The 23,456-nt window shown below is 34.1% G+C and overlaps 1 protein-coding gene across 7 annotated transcripts in view; it reads left to right on the forward strand.

Annotated features, from left to right (window-relative positions):
* Positions 1–23,456, forward strand: part of CNTLN (centlein) — a 331,161-nt gene that overhangs the window by 199,562 nt on the left and 108,143 nt on the right. For all 7 annotated transcript variants that reach the window (XM_032635110.1, XM_032635111.1, XM_032635112.1 and 4 more), the window contains 2 exons: positions 6,788–6,888; positions 18,667–18,758. In XM_032635110.1, coding sequence (XP_032491001.1) covers positions 6,788–6,888; positions 18,667–18,758 — 193 coding nt within the window. The remainder of the gene's footprint in view (positions 1–6,787; positions 6,889–18,666; positions 18,759–23,456) is intronic.

The raw sequence follows: 23,456 nt of genomic DNA on the forward strand, positions 1-23,456 counted from the left end.
TTAAAACAAATTTGAATAGTACTTCTAAGACCAATCTTAAAAATTGAGTTAAATTTTCAAGACCCCGATAAAAAATTCTGTGGCAACTGTAAATCCAATCCATTCGTAAAAGTTGAGTTAACTTTTCAAAATCCTAATAAAAAAAATTGTGTGCCAACTCCAAATCAGGTTTTAAAATATAATTAAAAATGACACTACCACTGACCTATATATTACAGGTGTTTTTACCACTGAGTATGGTCAGAGTTATTTGTTGGGGCTGTGGTTTGGAAATCTGAGGGCTTGAGAAATTTGCATGGAATATAGTTCCTATAATAATTCATTTAGATTTATAAAATACATCTACTTATTATATCATAATGATATCTTAAAAGACTAAGAACTTAGTAATGTATGAACTAATAAATTGGCTGGTTCCTTCGATATTTATCTAACAAATACTCATATCTTCATTTATTTATGCATTCAATATTTAAACAATATAATTTAGAACTAGGCACTAAGCTAGGAACTGAATATGCAATGTTGTACTGAAGAGTACTAATTTCAAACTCTAACGAGGTTTATTCTAGGGGCAGCTGCCGTGTGCTGATGAGGTGAAACCACTCTTTGGTATGCTAGATAGAAAGAGGCAAGGAAAGCTTTCAGAAATGCCAGTAGGCTCATAGCCTTTTCACTTAGTTGAGGATGTTGCCTTACTGACACTAAGTTAGATTTATGAACCAACAAAGTCATATTAACATGCTGCTAAATAAAAACATCAGTACATAAGTATTTGTGTACATTATTTCTGAGTAGTGATATAAAACTATAAAAGGGGCTCACGTGCCACAGGGTATTAAGCTTTTATTATACAGCAAATCCAGCTTGTCTTTGATAGGAACCCTAGAAGTCAAGGGAAGGTGTGCAGACATTCACTGTATGTTTTCTGTATCCTTGGCTAAATAAATCCGGAGCTTGCTGGAGGTGGGGTAGTTTTGGTCTTTTAATACTAATCTGTAGTCTGTATAAAATGCTGCAGCTAGGCATTCTGCTAGACACCGGTACACAAAGAGAAATAGTATGCCACCCTTTTTGTCAGGATCTCACAGCTTAGCAGGGAAAACAAGCAAATTATGATAAGAACTTTTAATAAGGGAATAGTATTGGCATAAAACAGGGAAAATGGCATTATGATTTGTCCATTTGCTCAAACCAGAAACCTACGGGATTATAAATGATTTACTCTTCTATCTGACCTCCTTATAACAGTCCACACCAAATCTTAATGATTCCACATCACAAATATTTCTAACTTCTGTATGGAAATGCAAAATATTTGCAAAGAATTACTGATATTTTTCCTAGTTGATGCTGAGTAGTGAACTTGTCGATGAAGGTAGTTAGAGTTGGGGGTCAATTATAAAGGAGTTCAGAGTTTGAGATTAAAAACTTGTTTTATAGATATAGGGAATTTTACCCTCTAAATAATAACTAAAGTCTTTATTTCAGTGATCTTTTGATCATTTTTTTAAATGATGAAAAGTAAACAAGCTGTAGATCAATGGCATAACCCAGGATGGATTACTTTTGTCTCTCTTAGGTTTAATATTAAATATATGTAGGTTGTAATTTCACAGAATATTTTATAAAATTCAATAATAATTTCTTGAGGAGTTAAAATCAAAGTATCATGGTAGGAAATTTCAGCTATTTTTTTCTTCTGCAAAGCAACTCCCTGTCTTCCTAAGCAAGAATATTTTTTTTTCCATATGTAGAAATGAAGATTTTATTTTGGGTTTTTTTTTTTTTTTTTTTGCGGTACACGGGCCTCTCACTGTCGTGGCCTCTCCCATTGTGGAGCACAGGCTCTGGACGTGCAGGCTCAGCAGCCATGGCTCACGGGCCCAGCCGCTCCGCGGCATGTGGGATCTTCCCAGACCGGGGCACGAACCCGTGTCCCCTGCATCGGCAGGCGGACTCTCAACCACTGCGCCACCAGGGAAGCCCGAAATGAAGATTTTAGGAACTGCATTTCTCTAACATGATTTGGAAATAAAATTCCTAGCCAAAAAATGTCTGCTAATCATAACATATTTTGAAAACAAATGTATTTTTGGATAACCATTAACAATGTACAAATTACATATTAGTTTTATTTTAAAGCATACAATTCAGTGGCATTTATTAGTACATTTAACATGCTGTACAGTGGGTTCTTTCCATTTTTTCCTCTTCTTTCTCTTTCCTTCCCTTCCATCTGGCTAAAATATAGAAATGGTTTGTACTTTTGTTTTCTGTATAATCAACCTAAATCATGGAGGATATAATATATTTTTATTGCAGTAAAATATACAAAACGTAAAAATTTACCATTGTAACCGTTTTTAGGTATAGAGTTCAGTGCCATTAAATACACTCACATTGTTGTACTGCCATCACTGCCATCCATCCTCAGAACTTTTTTTATCTTCTCAAATTGTAACTCTGTACCAATTAAATAATAACTCCCCATTCCCCCTTCCCTCAGCACCTCTTTCTTTTTTCTGTCTCTATGAATTTGCCTATTCTAAGTATCTCAGATAAGTGGAGTCATTTTTCTTTTTGTGTCTGGTTTATTTCATTTGTGATAATATCTTTAAGGTTTTTCATGTTGTAGCTGATGTCAGAATTTCTTTTCTTTTTAAGGCTGAGTAATATTACTCTGTATGTATATACCATGTTTTGTTTATCGATTCATCTGTTGATAGATATTTGGGTTGTTTCTACCTTTTGGTAGAATATAGTAATATTTTTGTTGTATTTTCATTGTATTTTGCTGAACAGTTAACAAGATGGTTAGCTAAGAAAAAATATCATTTTGTATTTATTGACAGATATTTCACTGAAGTAAATGGCAAGTATATTTTTGAGTTTTATTTTCTAACTCCAGAGATTAATTTTTGATGTTGATACCTTAAATGTTTTTCATACATATGAGACCATATACATATGGTATTTATTTTTTGAGGTCATATATCTTAGTCCATTTGGTCTACTATAACAAAATAACACAGACTGAGTAGCTTATAAACAACAGAAATTAATTTCTCACAGTTCTGGAGGCTGGAAGTCTGAGACCAGGATGCCAGCATAGGCTGGTGAGGGTCTTCCTCCAGGTTGCAGACTTCTTGTCTTATCCTCACACTATAGAGGGGTGAGGGAACTCTCTGGGCTTTCAGTACTAATCCCATTCATGAGGGCCCCACTCTCATGACCTAAGCACCTCCCCAAAGCCCTACATCCTAGTACCATCATCTTTGGCATATCCTTTAACAGAGCCTTTTTTATCCCTATTCATTAGAATGATCCTTTTGGGTTCTTTGTTGAGTAGCCCTGGTGGTCAACAAGATTCTTCTCTCTAGCTGGTCAGAGTTCAAATGTCTCCCAGTCCATAAGAGCTCTGGGAATAGTTCTGTTTATAGCTCTGGTTGTTCTCTGCTTGCCTTAGTGAGTTTCAACAAAATATTCAGCCACAGACTCAAATGAGTTCTTATGCAGATTTCTGCAGTTCCTTCTCTTTGTAGCTTCCTTCTCTCTGAGTACTGTGCTTTACAAATTCCAAACATTTCAGCTTTCCCAAACTCCAGTCTCTTTTTCTTCAACTCAGTGAAGACCCCCTCTCCCTACACCATGATCTGGCAAGTGCCTCCTGGCCGAAATCTGGACTATCCTTAGGGCTCTCTTTGTTGGTTTCCTTTCTCTCAGGGATCACGGCTCTTTGTAGCCTATTGACCAGCTTCTGAATACAGTCATCTCATATAATTTGTCCAATAAGAAGTAGATTTTGAATTGTGGTTCCCATACCAAACAGAGTATCAGAAACACCATAATAAATGGGTAATGAATGAGAGTCAGTAAGCAGCCAGTGTCCACCCTGTATGGGGGTGCTTGAGCACTGACTCTTTGGAAGTCAGCCACTTTCCCAACACCCATCAAGATGTGGTTTGTTGGTGCCTGGGTTGACTCAAGAACAAGGTGGTCCCTAATGTTTACAAATGCATCATAGTAAATGTAGGGACTGTGTGAATTCTTCCTAAAAAAAGCCAAACTGTAAGCATGGACTACCTCTAAAGAAGCATGAAGTAACGTTTCTAACAACTGTAGCCCTGTGTTCCACTGGATTAGTGATCTGAGAGCCAAGGAAAACTAAGTTGAGATGAGCTACATCTGCTTTTTCTTTGTGGGGCCATCTTGCTACATTATGTTCTATGTTCTTAGCAAAACAAAGCAAAACCCTAATTTAGACTTAATCACTTTGTAGATGGGTATGTATGTGTGCATGTATGTGTACCCTTGCCATCAATCTGTAACCTAAGTTGCAAATGTATAAGATCCCAATTTATAAACTCTTTATATGTGTGTATTTATGTTTATTTGAATAAAAATATAACTATATGTATCAAACTGTAAACATCAATTTTTTCAAGAAGTAAACTACTTGTTTTGTTTTTTTACTTTATGTACCTTTTTATTTGAATTATTATAAGAATTGTATTTATTATTTTGTTGAGTACATAAAAGTTTAGAACTGTTATATCTTCCTGGTAAATCATTTGTTTGACTATTATGTAATGACCATATTTATCCTTAATATTTTTTTTCTTAGTGTATATTTTATTTTTCATTGTGATTACATTTTTAATTTCTTTTTTTGTCCTCTTCTGGTTTGTAAATTTTTGATGTGTTTTCCATTCTTTAAATGTTTTTTCTTGAAATTTTAGCATGGATCATTTATTGACTGTCTGAAGTTTGTCAGTCTACCTCTGTTCTCCTTTAACAATACAAAGATCTTAAAATGCTTTAACTCTGATCCTTTCCTTCACCTAACATGATTTTGTTGTTCAGAATTTTAGTTCTACCTTCACTTAGGTATTATGATTGCTTTGCTTAATAAATATTTGCTTACTTCCATGTACACATTTACACGTCTTTCATCATCATTCCCTATTTTGTTTCATACATTGCTTTTGAGTTTGTTTTCTTCCTAAAAATCTATTATTTAATAGTTCTTTCATCTAGGATCTATGAATAGTAAACCATGGAATGTGTAAAACATTACTTATTTTCCAACTGACTTTTCTTGTGATATCAGAAGTCTACTGCCATTCCTGAGTTCTTTGTTAGTTGATTTTTTTCTCAATCTTTTGATTTTAGAGTTGTCTCCTTTTCTTTGGTGTCCTTCAGTATGGTGTCCTTCAGAAGTTTCAGTATGTTTCTAGTGTGAATATAGTTTTATTAATTCTGTTTTCAATTTTTGATACTCTCTTAATCTGTTAATTAATCTTTTTCATCGGTTCTCAACTTTCAGTCATTGTATGTTTTCTCCCCATTTTCTTAATTCTCCCCATTTTCTTAATATTGTTTTCTCCCCATTTTCTTAATTTTCTTAATATTGTTTTCTCCCCATTTTCTTAATTCTCTCTTTGAATTATTTCTACTAGATGCTTTCTGGCCTTCTCATTCCAACACACTTTATATATAGTTACTGTTTCCTTCTGTTTGTTTCTTTGTGTTGTCTTTAATTTTACAAATTTTCATTAGCTTTGTCTGTGTGCTATTTAACCCATCCACTGAGTTTTAAATTTCAATTATTATGTTCCTATTACTACCTTTAATTGTTTTATTTATTAGCATTTCTAGATATAGTATTTGGTTCTTTTTCTTATTTGTCTTCTCTTGTATCATAAACCCCTGTTCTTTTTAATATATGTTTATCACCTCTTTTTCCTTTTTATCACCATTTTAAAAACTCTAATTTTGTAAGAACTCATTTTGAATTATTCTATTATTTTTTTTCCTTGCTGTACATTCTCCCATTTTGAATGGGGTGATATTTAGACGGTCATTCATGGCTTTGAGCGTATTCATATTTATTCTTCTCTGCAAACCTGACTTCCTTGAGAATTATTTTCTGTGGTGGTTTTCCTCCTGTCCATTCTCTCAGTTGTAGACACCTCTCTGCAGTGGATGACTGTGTCTGCCTGAACTCTCCAGTGTACATGGCCATAAACCAGTTTTTACATTGCTGTCATTTCTTCAGTTCTCTGCAAATGTATAATGGCTCAATTTTGAAACCAGTAATATAGACATAGGATCCTAATCTCACATGGTTGACTCTGTCTTGCTCTCAGACTAGGGCAAGAAGCCTCTATTTAATGGAACTTCAACCAGATGAGCCCAGATATTCAGGTATTCATTCAGCAAAATTTTGTCTCCCAGCTTTCTGCAGTTAGTCCAGTTTTGTCTCTCAGCCCTGAAGGACCTTGCATATAAACTTTCATCTCCACTTGGGTCTCAAGGTCTGAAGTCTCCATGGGCAGTATTTGATCCAGGTCTCTTGTCATGGTAGCTCAATTCCATTTTACTAGTAAGGGTTTTTTGTCTTTACTTGGCATCTAGAGATTTACTCTCTTGGCTTGCAGTGATATGTATTAACAATTTTATTATTATTTTACATAGTGTATCTGTTAGAAAATGATCTGGTAACTCGACAGATGATTTTTTTAATTATACAGTTTATGTTTTACCTATTTAGCATGTTTATTTAGACAAAGTTAAAAATCAGTCGAAACATTTTACCTTCCAGATGCTCATTAAAATTCAATTTTAATTGTTATGATTTGTTAATATTAATATACTCTAGCTTTTATTTTACTACTGTCTAATTCATGTATTTTTAAAATATTTCTGCCGCTTTTATATGTTTGCTATATTATTCCTTAACTTACACATTTAAAATAATTGTTTATTGTGTTAATTTTCATAGGATGAATCTTCAAGAAGAATTGGATAAACTTAAGGTACATATGTCTGTTGATAAAGAAACAATACAAGAATTGAATACATTTATGGCAGAGAGAAGAGAAGGTAATTTTTTGTGAGGATAAATGTTTAATGTAAGCAGTTTAAAATTATCCAGTTCTTTATGTTTTACTTTCATTTTCTTCTAAGACTCTCACCCTGTTCCCCCTCTTTCCACTGCTTTACTCATTCATATCTCATTAACATTTTCACCTTTCATGAGAAAATCAAATAGAACACTTAAAAGTCAGCTTTATAATTTATTAAAATTTTTAAAGAAATATTTGATAAGGAGAAAATATTCATTTTTACTATTCATTGACAAAGTTTTACTAGGTGTGTTTGTCCAAAGTTTTATAGGTAATATAGAGTTATTGATAATATAGAGGTAGTTGCTATCAATAATTCATTTATATTTTTATATGACATTACACTTTTCTGGAAGTCATTTAGTTCTCACCTGGAATCACAATCTTAGAGCTAGAAGGAAACTTGGAGATCTGCAAATCTGAAACCTGCCTGACCCCTAGCCTGAGAGTGTTGAGTAAAAGGGGATGTATCTATTTCAATTACAAGATTATTCCTTTGTTAAAATCAAGATTACTATATTTACAATATGACTTCAGTCCATCCTCAGATACCTCATTAAAAAAAGTAAATAAGGTTGATATGATAGAATTTCTTCTTATTTGACCTTGCTACAGCTTAATTGTTACCACTGTGCTTTTTAGGTGTTGACAATTTATACTTAATAATTCAATTAATAATTTATACTTAATAATTTGTATGTAATATTTAAATTTTTATATATCACTCATCTGGAAGTTGTCCCAATTACTTTGTTGTTCCAGTTGGTCTTATTTAGTTTACTAGTGAACTTGTCAAGGCCAGTATTTGAATCCTTCTATTTTACACTATTGATTTATATCATATTTTATGCTACTCCTTCATTGAGTTCTTTTTTTTCCCATAGATCATTAATGACTACTAAGACCATTGGGTGAAAAGCTGATGGGGCCTTTTTTTTTTATTATTCTTTTTTCTTTTTACCTTTTGTCTCCCTTCACCCATTTCTTTTATCACCTCTGGCCACTACCAATCTGTTCTCTGTATTTCTGAGCTTTTTTCTTTGTTTCTTTGTTTGTTTAGATTCCACATATGAAAGGCATCATATGGTATTTTTTTTCTCTCTCTGACTTATTTCATTTATCATAATGTCTGTGAGGCCCATACATGTTGTCACAAATGGCAAGATGTCATTATTTTTTATGACTGAATAATATCCATTGTGTATATGTATATACGTATCACAATTTCTTTATCCTATCATCCATCAGTGGACACCTAGGTTATTTCCATATCTTGGCTACTGTAAATAATGCTGCAGTGAACACTGGGGTGCATATATCTTTTCACGTTAGTGTTTTCATTTTCTTTGGATAAATACCCAGAAATTGCTGGATCATATGGTAGTTCTATTTTTATCTTTTTGAGGAACCTCCATATTGTTTTACAAAGTGGATGCACCCATTTACATTCCCACTGATAGTGCACAAGGGTTCTCTTTTCTCTGCATTCTCACCAAGATTTGTTACTTCTTGTCTTTTTGACAACAGCCATTCTAAAAGGTATGAGATGATATCTCAGTGTGGTTTTGATTTGTAGTTCCCTCATGATTAATGATGTTGAGCATCTTTTCACATATCTGTTAGCCATCTGTACAGGCATATCTAGGAGATTCTGCGGAGTTTTTTTCCAGACCACCACAATAAAGCGAATATTGCTATAAAGTGAGTCACGTGATTTTATTGGTTTCCTAGGGCACATAAAAATTATATTTACACTATATCGTAGTTTGTTAAGTGTGCAATAGCATTATGTCTAAAAAATGAATGTACCTACCTTAATTAAAAAATACTTCATTGCTAAAAAATGCTAACCGTCATCTGAGTTTTCAGTGGGTCATAGTCTTTTGTGCTGGAGGAGGGTTTGAAATATTAGGAGAATTACCAAAATGTGACACAGAGACACAAAATGACCAAATGCTGTTGGAAATGGCACCAATAGACTTGGTTGACAGAGGGTTGCCACAAACATTCAATTAGTAGAAAAACACAATATCTGCAAAGAACAGTAAAGCAAAGCACAATAAAACAAGTTAGACCTGTATGTCTTCTTTGGGAAAATGTCCATTTAGATCTTCTGCCCACTTTTCAATTGAATTGTTTGTTCTTTTGTTATTGCATTATATGAGTTTTTAAAATACATTTGGATATTGGCCCATTATCAGATATATAATTTGCAAATAGTTTCTCCCATTCAGTAGGTTGCTTTTTTATTTTGTTTATGGTCTCCTTTGCTGTGCAGAAGATGTTTAGTATGATGTAGTCCAACTTATTCATTTTTACTATTGTTGCTTTTGCTTTTAATGTCAGATTCAAAAAATCATCCCCAAGATCTAGGTCAAGGAGCTTACTGCCTCTGTTTTCTTCTGGGAATTTTAGGATTTCAGATCTTATGTTCAAGCCTTTAATACATTTTGAGTGAATTTTTGTATATGGTATAAGATAGTAGTCCAGTTTCATTCTTTTGCTTGTGGCTGTCCAGTTTTCCCAACAGCATTTAATGAAGAGACTGTCCTTTCCCTATTGTATACTCTTGCCTCCTTTGTTGTAAATTAATTGACCATATAAGCTTGTTTTTATATCTGGGCTCTATTCTGTTCCATTGATGTATGCGCCTATTTTATGCCAGTACCATACTGTTTTAAATATTAGCTTTGTGATATAGTTTGAAATCAGGGCGTACGTGATGCCTCCAACTTTTCTTCTTTCTCACATTGCTTTGACTATTTGGGGTACTTTGTGGTTCCATCAGATTTTAGGGTTATTTGAATTTGTTTTTTCTTTTGAAAAATGCCATTGGAATTTTAATAAGGATTGCATTGAATCTGTAGTTTGCTTTGGGTTGTATAGACATTTTAACAATATTGGTTCTTTCAATCAATGAGCATGAAATATCTTTCCATTTATTTTTGTCTTCTTCAGTTTCTTTCATTAATGTCTTTTAGTTTTCAATACACAGGTCTTTCACCTCCTTGGTTAAATTTATTCCTAGGGATTGTTTTCTTAATTTTTCTCTGATAGTTCATTGTGAGTATAAAGAAATAGAACAGCCTTTTGTATATCGATTTTGTATCCTGCAAATTTACTGAATTTGTTAGTTCTTACAGTTATTAGCAGTTCTGACAGTTTTTGATGGAGTCATTACGGTTTTTCTATATCATGTCATCTGCAAATAGTGACAGTTTTAGTTCTTCCTTTCCAGTTGGATGCCTTTTATTTATTTTTCTTGCTTAAGTGGCTGGCTAGGACTTCCAATACTATGTTGAATAAAAGTGGTGAGAATGGGCATTTTATCTTGTTCCTGATCTTAGAGGAAAAGCTTCTAGCTTTTCACCATTGAGTATGATATTAGCTGTGGGCTTGTCATATATGGCCCTCATTATGTAGCGATAGATTCCCTCTGTACCCAGTTTGTTGAGGGTTTTAACCATGAAAGGATGTTGAATATAGTCAAAAGATATTCCTACATCTATTGAGATGATCATATGATTTTTATCCTTCTTTTTGTAATGTGGTGTATCACATTGACTCATTTACAGATGTTAACCCATCCTTGCATCGCTGGAATAAATCCCACTTGATCTTAGTGTATGGTCCTTGTAGTGTATTGTTGAATTTTGTTTACTGATATTTTTTTGAGGACATTATATCTATATTCATCAGGGATATTGGCCTATAATTTTCTTGTGGTGTACTTTTCTGGTGTTGGTATCAGGATAATACTGGCCTTGTGAATTGAGCTTGGAAAAGCTCCCTCCTCTTATATATTTTGGAAGAGTTTGAGAAGAATTGGTATTAATTTTTCTTTAAATATTTGGCAGAATTCATTAATGAAGCCGTCTGGATCTGATTTTTGTTTGCTGGGAGGTTTTTGATTACTGATTCAATCTCCTTATCAGTTATAAATCTATTCAGAGCTGGTTCTTTAAAAAGATAAATAATATTGACAAACCTTTAGCTATACTTACCAAGAAAAAAAGAGAGAGAACTCAAATAAAATTTAAAAAATGAAACAGGAGATGTTACACCTGGTACCACAGAAATACAAAGAATCATAGGAAAATACTTTTAACAAATATATTCCAACAAATTCCACAACCTAGAAGAAATGGATAAATTCCTAGAAACATACCACCTACCAAGACTGAATCATGATGGAATAGAAAATCTGAACAGAACAATTACTGTATGTCTGTCTGTTTCTCCCATTAGGTCTCTTAATATTTGCTTTCTATATTTAGGTGCTCCTATGTTGGGTGTGTGAATATTTACAAATGTTACATCCTCTTGTTGGACTGACCTCTTCATCGTTATATAATACCCATCTTTCTCTCTTCTGACAGTCTTGTCTTAAAGCCTATTTTGCCTGATGTAAGTGTAGCTACTCCAGCTTTCTTCCGGTCTCCATTTGCATGGAATATCTTTTTCAATCCTTTTGTATTCAGTCTGTGTGTGTCTTTAAATCTAAAGTGCATCTTCTGTAGGCAGTATATAGATGGGTCTTGGTTTTTTATTCATCCAGCCACTCTGTGTCTTTTGTTTGAGAATTTAGTGCATTTACAGGTAAAATAATTGTTGACAGGTATATAAATATTGCTTTTTTGTTCATTGTTTACTGGCTGTTTTTGTAGTTCTACCCGCTTCCTTTATTCTTCTCCTACTCTCTTCCTTTTTGTTTTGATGACATTCTTTAGTGGTATAAATATACTTATATTCCTGTCTATCTTTTTTTTTTTTTTTTTGCGGTACGCTGGCCTCTCACTGTTGTGGCCTCTCCTGTTGCAGAGCACAGGCTCTGGATACGCAGGCTCAGCGGCCATAGCTCACGAGCCTAGCTGCTCCGCAGCATGTGGGATCTCCCGGACCGGGACATGAACCCGTGTCCCCTGCATCGGCAGGCGGACTCTCAACCACTGCGCCACCAGGGAAGCCCCCTGTCTATCTTTTATGTGTTTTTTATAGGTTTTTACTTTGTGGTTACTAGGAGACTTACATATAACATCTTATAACTGTGATGTAAATTGACAGAAACTTAAGTTTTTAAAAAAATTTTATTTTATATTGGAATATAGTTGATTTATAATGTTGTGTTAGTTTCGGGTGTACAGCAAAGTGATTCAGTTATGCATATACATATATCCATTTTTTTCATATTCTTTTCCCATATAGGTTATTACATAATATTGAGTAGAGTTCCTTGTGCTATAACACTAGGTCCTTGTTGATTATCTCTTTTATATATAATACTGTGTAAATGTTAATCTCAAACTCCTAATTTATCACCCCCCACCTTTTCCCTTTGGTAACCATAAGTTTGTTTTTGAAGTCTGTGACTCTGTTTCTGTTATGTAAATAAGTTCATTAGTATGATTTTTTTTACATTCCACATATAAGTAATATGATATTTGTCCTTCTCTGTCTGACTTACTTTACTTAATATGATAATCTCTAGGTCCATCCATGTTGCTGCAAATGGCATTACTTCATTCTTTTTTATGGCCGAGTAATATTCCACTGTATTTATGTACCACATCTTCTTTGTCCATTCCTCTGTCGATGGACATTTAGGTTGCTTCCATGTCTTGGCTATTGTACATAGACTGCAGTGAACATTGGGGTGCATGTTCTTTTTTTTTCTGGTTTATCCCACTTTAAATAATATTAAGATTAATTAGGAACTTCAGGTGGTTTCAGCCTAATCCCTCTATTATTAAATTCCCAATCAATGTTTCATTTACTGGTTTTAGCATCCATTGGTTATTGTTATCAAAATTCATTATTTCATTTGGGGTTGCAACACAGCAATTTTCTGATTTTAGCATTTTTTGTGCACTTTTTATCTGGAATTCTATGAAGAAGAATATGGGTAACTATTTGGTTATCCTGAAATACAGTTTGTACAGGAAAGGCAAGAAAAATCTTGATTACACCTCTTTACCAATTTTCATTTGGTGACCTAGCATCCTTCAAAGGTGATCAATGACTTGGTGGCTTTTGTTAGTGTTAGAAACTCAGAACTTCTGTTGATATATTTAAAGATTTTTTAATCCATTGAAGGCATTATTCTTTTTGATATTCAGATTGTTTCATCTTAGGTCAGTGGGAGCCTTCATAGTATATTTTGTTTTGTGTATTTTTATTTATTCTGGATTATTCTTTTTGTAAAGTTTTTATTGGAGTATAGTTGATTTACAATGTTGTGTTTCAAGTGTACAGCAAAGTGAATCATTTATACATATACATATATCCACTCTGTTTTAGATTCTTTTCCCATATAGGCCATTACAGCATATTGAGTAGAGTTCCCTGTGCTATACAGTAGGTCCTTACTAGTTATCTATTTCATATATAGTAGCGTGTATATGTCAATTCCAATCTCCCAATTTATCCTTCCCCCACCTTTCCCCACATAACCATAAGATTGTTTTCTACATATGTGACTCTGTTTCTGTTTTGTAAAGAAGTCCATTTGTGTCTTTTTTTTTAGATTCCACATATAAGTGATATATTATTTGTCTTTCTCTGTCTGACTTACTTCATAAAGTATGACATTCTCTAGGTCCACCAATGTTGCTGCAAATGACGTTATTTCGTTCTTTTTATGGCTGAGTAATATTCCGTTGTATATATGTACCACATCTTCTTTATTCACTCGTCTGTTGATGGACATTTAGGTTGCTTCTGTGTCCTGGCTATTGTTAATCGTGCTGCAGTGAACATTGGGCTGCATGTATCTTTTCAAATTATGGTTTTCTCTGGATATATGCTCAGGAGTGGGATTGCTGGATCATATAGCAGTTCTACTTTTGGTTTTTTAAGGAAACTCCATACGGTTCTCCATAGTGGTTGTACCAATTTGCATTTCCACCAACAGTGTCGGAGGGTTCCCTTTTCTCCACACCCTCTCCAGCACTTATTGTTTGTAGACTTTTTGATGATGGCCATTCTGACCAGTGTGAGGTGATACCTCATTGTAGTTTTGATTTGAATTTCTCTAATAATTAGTGATGTTGAGCATCTTTTCATGTGCTTTTTTGGCCATGTGTATGTTTTCTTTGGAGAAGTGTCTATTTAGGTCTTCTGCCCATTTTTGGATTGGGTTGTTTTTTTGATATTGAGTTGCATGATCTGTTTTTATATTTTAGAGATTAATCCCTTGTTGGTCGCTTCATTTGCAAATATTTTCTCCCATTCTGTGGGTTGTCTTTTCATTTTGTTTATGGTTTCCTTTGCTGTGAAAAAGCTTTTAGGTTTAATTATGTCCCATTTGTTTATTTCTGGTTTTATTTTCATTACTCTAGGAGGTAGATCTGAAAAGATATTGCTGTGATTTATGTAACAGTGTGTTCTGCCTATGTTTTCCTCAAAGAGTTTTAAGTATTCAGTCTTAAATTTAAGTCTTTTATCCATTTTGAGTTTATTTTTGTGTATTATGATGTTAGAGAATGTCCTAATTTCATTCTTTTACATGTAGCGGTACAGTTTTCCCAGCACCACTTAGTGAAGAGACTGTTTTTTCTCCATTGTATATTCTTGCCTCCTTTGTTGTAGATTACTTGACCATAGGTGCATGGGTTTATTTCTGGGCTTTCTGTCTGGTTCCATTGATCTATGTTTCTGTTTTTGTGCCAGTACCATACTATTTAGATGGCTGTAGCTTTGTAGTATAGTCTGAGGTCAGGGAGCTTGATTCCTCTAGCTCTGTTTTTCTTTCTCAGGATGGCTTTGGCTATCTGGGGTCTTTTGTGTTTCCATACAAATTTAAAATATTTTGTTCTAGTTCTGTGAAAAGTGCCATTGATAATTTGATAGGGATGGCATTGAATCTATAGATTGCCTTGGGTAGTATAGTCATTTTGATGATGTTGATTCTTCCAATCCAAGAACATGGTATATCTTTACATCTGTTTGTGTCATCTTTGATTTATTTCATCAGTGTTTTATAGTTTTCTGAGTACAAGTCTTTTGCCTTCTTAGGTAATTTTATTCCTGGGTATTTTATTCTTTTTGATGTGATGATAAAAGGGATTGTTTCCTTAATTCTTCTCTCTGATCTTTCATTATTAGTGTATAGAAATGCAGGAGATTTCTGTGTATTAATTTTGCACCCTGCAACTTTTGTTGGTGTCTCTAACAACATTTTTATATCCAGCTTGTGTTAAGTAGAAGTGAAATATAAAGGAAAATAGATTTATGGGGAACCTTGTGCAAAGAGGCTTGTTATAAATAACAGAAGATAATCCTCTCACCTCTATCACTTATGAAATTCCAAGGACTTTAGAAGCTTTGTGTGGGGAGCCAGGGAAAAAGACCAAATATATATTTCTTACTGTATGTTATGGCAAGTACCCTCTAAAGTAATATATTCACTTTTCCTAAAAGTGAAGAAAAAATAGTAATATTGATGCCAAAAACTCGGCCTCTGTGCCCTGGTGCCCAATTGAATCTCAGAGACAGAGTTTTGGGTGAAGTAGGAAAGAATAGCTCTATTGCTTTGCCAGGCAAAGGGGGACACAGTGGGCTCCTGCCCTTGAAAACTCTGTGTCCCAACCTGGGAGGATTTGGTGAGGAGTTTTACAGCAATAGTTCAGGGGTGAGTTTGCCGATAAGATCAGGGTGTGTGCAGGGCCTGCACTCTTTTAATCTGGTCTCAGGCCATCTCTTGATGAGCTTCTATGGTTCCTTTAATCTGGCCTCAGCTGGTCTTCTCTGGAAGGAAGAATGCTAACATCTTCCGTTTGTTGGGGATTTTAGTTCTGTAAAGAGCTCAAAGGTACTGTTGTGTGTATCCCTTGAGGTGAAACCAGGACCTGCCCCAAGGCTGCACTATTGTTTCTTGGCTGCTCCTGCCTTGTCTCTGCAGCCCCTCCCTTCCATGATTAGCAACTGTTTGAATCTGCCCTTTGGGACTCAGGGAAGGTCATGGAGGCTGGAGTCTATTCTCTACAAACAAGGAACGGGGGACACAGAAAGGCTTTCATACCCAGGAGCCTCCACAGGGTCCTGCTCGGTTTCAGTATTTTTTAGGAAATTGCCAATACACAAGATACCTATTCTTCTTTCTTTATATCCCAAGTTGATACAATCACAAACAGACCTTTAAGATACTGTAGGAAGCATCATATTAAGATGAGTAAAAATATAATTGTAGGGGAGGAATAAGAATTTTCCTTCTACCCTTTTTAGCTGAAACCCCTATAATAAAAGACAGATTAGCAAGAGGAAACCAGAAATTTATTAATGTTTATACCTCATGGTATACACGTGGAAGAAACCCAGGGAAGAGTGAGTACTCAAAGAGGTGGCTTTAGAATTCAGGATTACATACTGTCTTAATAGGGAGAGAGGAGGAGGGATGTAGGCCTCTTAGGGGAGAGTAAATGATTTTAGAAAAGATGAATGGGCCCATAGAAGACTAGCTGAGAGGAATGATAGTTTGTAGTAAAGCTTGTCTGGGTATAGTGTGGACTTCTAGTTTCCTCTCCTGTGATAAGAGTTAATCTTCTCTGGTTGATGAAACTTTAGGGGAGTGGGTAATAACACTCACGTTCCTTCTGGAGGGTCTTCTGGCAGATAAGGGGAGTTCAGAGAAAGCCTCTACCTGCATTTGCAGCTTTTGAAGTTCCTACTGCTGAAAATAATCAATATACCAAAGTGGCATATATTAGGCTGGCATATTCTGCAATCCCTTATAATGATAACAGATTTTTAATATTAATTTGTTAAAATAGCTAAAAGAGAATCTAAAAGAAGGAGAAAAAGTTGCAGAAGAACTTACATTAATTTATAATGTAATCCAGGAGAATTAAGGGGACCAAAAAAACATAGGCGATAGAGAAAAATGTTTAAACAACTATGAGTAAGCAAAGTTAAAAGTTAAAAAGAAAAAGTGGGGAGAGAAGAAACTCCTGAGAAAGAATATAAATCAGAACAAATTTGTATAGTGGTAAAAATAAAAGTAAAGCATTTAAATCCACAGTTTTTAAAATAAATTTCCAGTAAGGAGAAGCATATTCTCACACATCCACCAAAGGACAAAAATAGAACTGTATATTTCTAACTAGGTCCTCTTGGTTCACTTCCCAAATCCTGAGATCCTTGAAGGGGAAGGGAATCAAGGGGTAGAGAGTTGGGTCTTTGTTCCTCTCCATGGCCTGGGCCTAGCTGCCTTGTATTCTTTGTAAAACCTGTGAAGGTGAGAAACAAAGTTTTCAACAGAAAACCACAAGTGAACATGGTCTTCCAGTCCACCAGGGAATCTTGCACACACCTAGGAGCACAAAAGCAGCAATCAAATTCATTTTTAAATCAGTCTTCAACATTTATATTGTTGGAATAATTTAGCTACTTTTAGCACTCTACAGTCTTTGAATATAGAACTGTTTTCTTATTTTTAAGTGTAAATATTTTACTTAGAACTATAGCAGATATTTAAATGACTAGAACAGATGAATTGTATTTGCATGTTATTTCTGTATTGCTGAAAGAGTTTTGTAAATGAATTCAGCACCATGGTGTTAAGGGACTAGACAAAGAAACTCGGGAACCAACAGATTATCATCAAGATAAAGGTACATATTCCCCGGGTGGCAAATTCTACCTATTCTAGCTTTTATTATCCTTAGGATAGTGTTCTATTTATTTCAGGAGTACAGAAGTTTTAATTGGATATGTCATGTTTCAAAGACAAAAGAAATGCCTAATTCACTCTAACAAACTTGTTAGTCACTGTTTATACCAAGAGGATTTCTACTCTACAGAGAGTAATATTGTTTTCTTTTTTCTTTGTTGATAAATCAAAGTTTCATACTGACCTACAGCAACCAAGCATACTTTAAAGCAAAATCATCTCAGACTAACACAGATATGTATCCTTTTAGCTTTATGCATTCTTTTTGCCCCCTTTTTGATTCTTTGAGAAATGTGTATTTCAAAAATAATTCAGTAAGAAAATGTTAAATTTGTCACCATAATTTATCTTCTAAGAAAAAGATATTTATAGGTTTTAATGTATTTCAATTCTAATAATATTAACTGAAGTTTTATGATTTTTTTCCTTTAATGTTGTTATGTTGCTTATACAGTTTTGCTGTTCGAAGGGGTTTTATTAGTCAAATGCCTGGGTAGTGTAGGAATGATTTGTAGGAACAACTTTACCCATTACCTGGGTTTCTATTTGTTATAAAGTCACTTTTTCCGGAAATGTGATTTTTATGCTTTACTCTGCCCAGTGCATGATCTTTTACTTTAAAGAAAGGTGGTGGTAGGAGGTGTTACAGTTTCAGTCTACCCTAATTCTGTTACTGTTTGCTTTGTTCAGCAATCACTCTGATCCTCCTGGCAGGGAACAAGATCCAGAGAACAAAACTAGTAGTGACTGTGTAGATAAAAAGGCAGTGAATTCTGCTTTTAAGGCAAAGGGGAATGGTCTACAAAAGAATGAAAATGGGAATAAAAATACAGCATTGTTAACCTGCAGATCTGTTATACCTTTGAAAATCTTACGCTGCAAAAAAAGAAAGGGACACTATAAAGATACATAATTGTGAGACTGAAAATCTTGAAAAAGGTCACCCTTCAGTTACTGGCCAAATAGTTGACAATAAAATAGACTACGTTATTCATAGTTGAGAAACCATACACCCCTTTTTCTTAAAATGACAGAACAGTGTTTCAGGAGCATATGAGGTACCATAATATATTATTTATTCTCTGACAGAAGAACTCTTTAGATACGGTGAAGATGATGGGGTCAAGAAGAGTACTCCAGAGAAGAATTGGAAAGAAATGTCGGAGCAGACATTGCAGAAGGTAGTCTAATCTTTACGATATTGAACTGAGCAAGTTAAATCTGAATTTTAACATAAAGGATTATATTTTAAAATGAGGCCTCATGAACTTAAAGCTTGTGTGAATCCTTAATTTAAATTCAAAATCATTGGCTTACAAAAATGGGGTTAAAAAAATCAATGTTAGTGAAGTAAATGTGGAAACACTCATGCTTGTGTTGACATAGGTTTAAAATATTTTCAAAGATAAAAAGAATGATAACAATAGAAAGTATAAAAATTTACCCTCTATGTGTTTATTAGGTATAACTTAAGTATTTTACTTTCTCTGTTACATTTCAAAACGCATACAGATGTACAATATTTGAACTAAAAAAAAAGCATAGTTTTAGCTTTATGCAGTAAAATGGTAATATGTTTATAATTTTAATTTTAAACTTGAAAATTATACATGTCTCATCTCATTTTAGATAAAAATTTATGCCCATATGATTTGGTATAGCTCTCCCTGTTTTAATAGAACCACTCTGTATAAACCCTATACTCACTTTACAACATGGCTGTCTTTAATAGTAAAATGTTGTTTAAAAATCTTAACATTTATCTTTACAACTTTGTACTTAATTTACATTTTTGTATATAAATAACATTGTCATCAATTTCAGTTAAGTGGGCTTGGTTTTATTTTAATACTTTTTGTTATTGTTATAAAGGAAATATTCTTAGAAAAAGCTGGAAGTTTACAGATATATAGACAAAAATATTAATGTAGCTACTTACATTTTGTATGTCTGTGAATTGATTCGTAGGAGATCTAGTGATATACAGCAGATAATATGATTCCTTATACTCCTAACACTTGCCATATGCTCAGGTAACACAGGCCGTCATCTCATTATTACTGAATGACACATATCAGTTTCATATTATAACATAAAGAACAAGAAATGCTCATGTTCATTTATCTTAAGATAAAATAAGTAATTGAAATAATGTATGTACTGCCAGCTAGAACGTGATACAGTTTATAACAATTTATCTTTTTTGTTTCAGAACAATATTCTTTTTTGCCAGGTTTTGTATAATTTTTATTTCTGTGGGTATATTGTACTACACTACTACTTACTATGTTAGGGTTGAAACCTAGAGAAGTTTATTATTTCATTCCAACTGCCATAAATGATGTGGAGGAGGAAAGGAATTTTTCCTCTATTCTTTTAGGTTCTCAGATGAGATATCCCCGGTAATAAAAAGACAGATTAACAGGAAAAAACAAACAGAAGTTTAACAACAGGCATACCTCCTGTATACATAGGAGATGCCCAGGAAAACTGAAGTAACACCCTGAAATGGTCCAAGCCGTCACCTTATACACCTTCCTCAGCTAAAGACAAGAAAAGATGTCGGGGCTGGGCAGTCAGTTACTACTCAGTTTTCAGAGCCTCTCCTTGTGTCTGCCGTTTCTTAAAAACAACCAGCTCAAGATAAGACATATGTCAAAGAGACATTTTGGGGTGGCAAAATTCTGCTCCCCTTCATTGACTACTACCATAGTAGATCCAGAAAGCCATTTTAAGTCTTAAAAGCCAACAGAAATTGTTTTCATTGGACCATGTGTCAAATTAGTGTACTAATTTGTCACTGTTTTTTTAAATATTAACCTAATGCAATTGTATGAGTCATGATTTAACCCCTTTATTTGAGTTCCCTTATTTTAGAAGGATATATATGAAATTCATTCAAAATGGGTTTAAAAGACAGTAAAAACATGAAAACAATATTTGTATAATACATAGTAGAAATGAAACATATAAGTAGATCCTTTTTAAAATAATGTCTTAACATTTCACTCTGTTAAGGGATAAGTTGTGTCCCCCACCCAAATTCTTACGTCAAAGTCCTAATCCCCTGTATCTCAGAATGTGACTATATTTGAAGATGGAGGTCTTTAAAAATTTAATTAAGTTAAAATGAGGTTATTAGGGTTGAAGCCACCCAGTCTGTGTACTTTGTTATGGCAGCTCTAACAAAGTAATACACAAACTTTAAAAAGTCAGGTGCTTTATTTCAGTTTTGAAAGGAGCCATCTTTTTGGTAAATTAAATGCTCAGTGCTGGACTTGAGATGATCTAATACCACACAAACCAAATGCCTTTAACACTTCCTCAGACTTTCATTTTCAAATATATATTGAAATTTTCCTTTCTGTTTTTGGAGAGGTGAAATCAGTTTGACAATTTTTTGAGAGTATACCTTGAATAACACTTTAATATGTGCTATGGACTTTCCCTTATCAAATTCTTTAGAAGTAGTATCTCTCTTGTCCTCCATTTTAAACTTAAATGCAAATAGTTTTGACCAGTTCTTATGTTTAAACATAGATTCACATTAGGCAGTTAACAGACTTTAAATATTTTAAACATAACAGACCTTAAAAAGGTACTTTTCCACTGGTATCTAAAATTTTCATGAGTTGTACCCAATCTTAAGATAAAAAAATAATGCCAATTTCCAAAACTGAAATCTCAAATTTAAGATGTTTGTTACATTTCTTCATTATGTTATATTTTAATCAAAAGTATAAAGTTGAGGGGCTTCCCTCGTGGTGCAGTGGTTGGGAGTCCGCCTGCCGATACAGGGGCTGCGGGTTCGTGCCCCGGTCCGGGAGGATCCCGCATGCCGCGAAGTGGCTGGGCCCGTGAGCCATGGCCGCTGAGCCTGCGCTCCCGGAGCCTGTTCTCCGCAATGGAAGAGGCCACAACAGTGAGAGGCCCGTGTACCGCAAAAAAAAAAAAGTGTAAAGTTGATTTAATAGATAATTCAGCAATATTTAATGCAAGTAATTATATTTTAGCTCAAGTAATATTATTAACTAGCTGTTATGATTAACAGTAATAGAGACAATAATGATAATGATGATGATGATGATGAACCGTCTAGAACTTACCGTCTACTGAGAATTGTGGTATATGATCATATTTAATGCTTATAACCTGCAAAATAGCTGTTACTATTCCCATTTCACAGATGAGGAAACTAAAGGTAAAATAGGTTAAATATTTTACCAGGTAAAGCAATCAGAGCTAGAAGTGAGATCCAGACCAGGCTCAAAATTCAATTTCCCCTAGATTGCACTGCTTCTTACTAATATTTTTATATCACCACTGTCAAAATCATTTTTTAAAGGTATAATTGTTTATTTTCATAAAATAATTTTTAAAAATACAGTCTCTTCTATTCACTCCACCCTGGAATCTAACATGCTAAAATATTTTAAAGTATATTTATGAAAACTATGCTGTTTGGGGCAGTGATTAAAAACCACTGAGAGAAACCAAAGAGAAAAAGGTGGTATTCTTTTTCTGCTTGTAGTATTTTTTAGTAAATGGAGACTATAATTTCATGATAGAGTGATTTGGAAAAAGTAAAAATGTTCATGTATTCCTGAACACTGTATTTTCTGTCACATTATCCAGCTCTCCAATAAAGTATTTGCATTGAGAAAGAACAACAGAATTTGTTTCACAGAAATATACAGAGGTCTACAATATTCTGGTAGAAACTCATATACCTCTATTTCAGGTCAAGAGTAAGCCCTACAAAGACATAAATCCAACAGTAGGGAGTATATCATACTATGGAAAAAACTGATTAAAATTAGCTGAGATTCTTCATATTGTGTTGGGAAATATCCATGTCCCAGGGCAGCATAACCAATCGGTAAATGACTGTTGAATTAAATGAAGGGGGTTGAACTCACAAGAAGACTAATGGTGCAGAAGGATCAGAGAGGACTGAAACTCACATTAGGAAACAACTTAGATCTTCACCATCATGAGTCAAGTCCAGTAAACTGGAAAGTGTTAAGAGTATGCATAAGTTTTTTGTGTATTTCTCGAATATTATTTTAAATCATTTGTTGTCAATGTATCAATAATGTTTTCTCCTTTGAAGAATTTGTTTTAAGATAAGTATGAGTCCATATAGTTTTTCAATTGTTGTATTTTTTTGTCACATTATCCAGCTCTCCAATAAAGTATTTGCATTGAGAGGGATCAATAGAATTTGTTTCCCAGAAATATACAGAGGTCTACAAGTAGTCTGGTGCAAACTCATATACATCTACTCTAGGTCAAGAGTAAGCCCTGTTAAGACCTATAAAAGTTTCTTGCTTGACTCTTTCTTTCTTGACCCTAGTTCTTTGTTCATTTTCCACATATATCTGGGAAAGTCTTCTTCCCCATATGGCTTGTGGAATAGTGGGATAGGAACAAAATCCTGAACTTGAATCCCAGTTTAACCAGGAAATGTTTACGTCTGTGTGTTAAGTTTTCAGAGCTTCCATTTCCTTTTCTGGGAAGATAATTATCAGTTCTACTTACCTCACCTGTTTTTGAGATTATCAGAAGAGATTGTGTTTATTAAAAATTTGTATAAATGGTAAAATGTACTATAAAGGAACAAAATTTGCCACCCCAAAAGTCTCTTTGGCATATGGATTATTTTGAGTCAAAAACAATCAGGGCCCAAAAGACTCAGGAAGAAACTTTGACCTTCCACCTGACTGCCTAAGAGAATGAAGATAGAGGACCTATTCCAGGAAGGGAACTATCACCATAGATAACTGTAGTATAAACTAGGTGTGTGTTGACAGGGAAGAATCTAGCAAATTGTCTGTTAAAATTTCTCTCTGTGTCCTGTTGTCTCTGCATGGTTCAGC

Source organism: Phocoena sinus, chromosome 6, assembly GCF_008692025.1.
Source record: "Phocoena sinus isolate mPhoSin1 chromosome 6, mPhoSin1.pri, whole genome shotgun sequence".
Taxonomy (NCBI): Eukaryota; Metazoa; Chordata; class Mammalia; order Artiodactyla; family Phocoenidae; genus Phocoena; species Phocoena sinus.